Source organism: Rhagoletis zephyria, unplaced genomic scaffold (assembly GCF_001687245.7).
Source record: "Rhagoletis zephyria isolate East Lansing unplaced genomic scaffold, Rhagoletis_zephyria_1.1 Rzeph_scaffold_42821, whole genome shotgun sequence".
NCBI classification, from domain to species: domain Eukaryota; kingdom Metazoa; phylum Arthropoda; class Insecta; order Diptera; family Tephritidae; genus Rhagoletis; species Rhagoletis zephyria.
In genome coordinates, this window is record NW_016199876.1 from 1 (window position 1) to 2,587 (window position 2,587).

General features: G+C 36.2%; 1 protein-coding gene across 1 annotated transcript; it reads left to right on the top strand.

The window, feature by feature from the left end:
- Positions 1-53: 53 nt before the first annotated feature.
- On the top strand, positions 54-738 carry LOC108355151 (nocturnin-like; the record flags this gene model as incomplete). The annotated part of the gene is made up of 2 exons (XM_017606326.1): positions 54-539; positions 616-738. Coding segments are annotated over 2 exons (609 nt in total), but the record flags the coding sequence as incomplete, so codon positions are not given.
- Between the last annotated feature and the right edge of the window lie 1,849 nt (positions 739-2,587).

Here is a 2,587-nt window from a genome sequence, read left to right on the forward strand (position 1 = left end):
TGTGGCGCGTGCAAAGCAATCAAGTGGCCATTATAGTTAACCTGGCTGTTAAGGCTACCGGCAAGGAGTTCTGCGTGTGCACCACTCATCTGAAGGCGCGTCATGGTTCTTTGCTATCGAAATTGCGCAATGAGCAAGGCCGCGATCTGTTGCGTTTTGTCAAACAATTCGCCTCGCAACGTCCAGTATTGATTTGTGGCGACTTCAATGCCGAACCCACAGAGCCAGTATATGCCACAGTGCTGAGTGGTGAGCTGCTAAAATTGGCCAGCGCCTATGCGGATGTCAAAGCCGAGCGCGATGAATGCAATAACGATAGCGCTAATGAAGTGAAAGCTGATGCAGAGTTAGTTTCTGAGGCGCCTGAGATGGTTGAGCAGGAAGAGGAGGCGGTCGAGGAAGAAGTGGAGCTTATTTGCGATGACAGCGTAATGAAATCAATACAGCGAGAGCCACCTTATACCACGTGGAAAATACGCGAAGATGGCGAAGAGTGTCACACCATCGATTATGTATTCTACACGCCAGAGCAGTTCAAGGTAAATAGTTAAGATTATTATGGCCCCAAGCCAATTACTTATTTATGTGTGTATGTAATTATTTTATATTTTACAGATTCGTAATTGTCTGGAATTCCCCAGGGATGATGAAGTTGGCAAAAATCGAACGCCTAGCTTCCAGTATCCATCAGATCACTTCTCATTGGTGTGCGACTTCGAAATATTAGATAAGCAGTAAACAGCGTTGTTGTTGCTCTTCAATGCGTTTAGTGTACATACAACACATTAACGCACTTGCAGCAAACAAAGCAAACAATTTAAGGCATTATTAGAATTATCCAGTTTTGCTGGCGACGCACAACTTTAACTTCATTGGCATTCACGAAATCAATTAAATAATTGTGATATTAGTTGTTAGATATACTTTAGAGACATATGTAGTTGCATTCAAATACAAACAAACAAGCCAATCAGACAACAAACTGATACATTTTTTTGTAATACTTGACAGCAATAAACATTAGTAGAAATATAAGTAAATGGATATGTATGTGGAACAAATAAGTTAAACGTTTTTGTTTTTATAATAGGAAATGGATTTGTTTGGGTTGACCAAATTGAAGTAGAATTTAGTTTGTTTGAAAACGATAATATTTACACGCCTAACACTGGTGAACAGTGATTTTGGTGCCGAGGATATATGCTTCTTTTTTGAATTAGCACCCTATTTTTGATTATATATGTAAATAGAAACAAAATTTATTTCATACATGTAATTTTTTAGATTTTGGCTTGTACAGAAAAACTCAAATTTGCATCAAAAACTTCGACGAGCCCATATGACTTGGTACCTATCTGCCATAGTTTTTCCGCCTTTGAAAAATCGTTCTCCCTTTTCATCGCCAATATTTTGCTTGCTTTGGTAGATAGCTTACATATTGAGGTTTTAACGCCGTCGTTTATTATTTCGAAGTAGTTCATTGACTTGCAATTGTCCAGAAAGTGGCAAAATATGTTTGTTTAATTTTGATCAAGTACAGTCCGATGATTCTGCCAGCCCAAAAGCCACACAAAACAGAGTGGCAGTGTGGCTGCATATTTTTTCCTGCAGAGTATAAAGTTTTTTTTTTTTTATTAACGTATCTGTTTAGGTGAAAATTTTTAAAAAATCGGCATCAACTTTTGAATCACTTTTACGCGTTGTTCAACTGAGTATCACTCCCTAACCAAGCTTGCCAAAGCCTGTAGTACCAATGCTCGGAAAAACAAAATGTAAAACAAGTAACTTTTGGCAAAAAAAAAAAAAAAAACGACTTCAACTCTCATATAAAAAAAAATATATACATATATCTCTCATGATCCCCTGATCGGATCTTAACCAGATTAGTATGGGACACCTCTGAGACACTACCTTTCCGATGCAAAACGAATTATCGAAATCGGTTGACGTGGTCCAAAGTTATGCGGTAACATACATTAACCAAAAGAAAAAAATATTCCGAAGAACTGATAACCTCCTCCTTTTTTGGAAGTCGGTTAAAAAAACATTAATATATCTTAAAAAATTCCTTTCATAGATCTTTTATAGGTCCCATTCTTACGTATTTCGAAAGACACATTTTCAGTAAAATGGCTGCACGTCTGAACAAAAAAAAAAAACCATGCAACTAGTTAGTTACGNCCAAAAGAAAAAAATATTCCGAAGAACTGATAACCTCCTCCTTTTTTGGAAGTCGGTTAAAAAAACATTAATATATCTTAAAAAATTCCTTTCATAGATCTTTTATAGGTCCCATTCTTACGTATTTCGAAAGACACATTTTCAGTAAAATGGCTGCACGTCTGAACAAAAAAAAAAAACCATGCAACTAGTTAGTTACGTAAAAAATCTTCAATGATTACTCAACACGTCCAATTAGCCAGAAGCGAAAGTATTTTGTTTTTGAATTTTCATTTTCAGCTGATGGTCACTTTGCCGCCCTGAACAAAAATATATTGATTTGGCCAATATATTGGGTTACATTATTTATTTATTTTTTTTATTTATTCATTCATTATAGTCTAATTACAGGTACAGACCAAAGCAT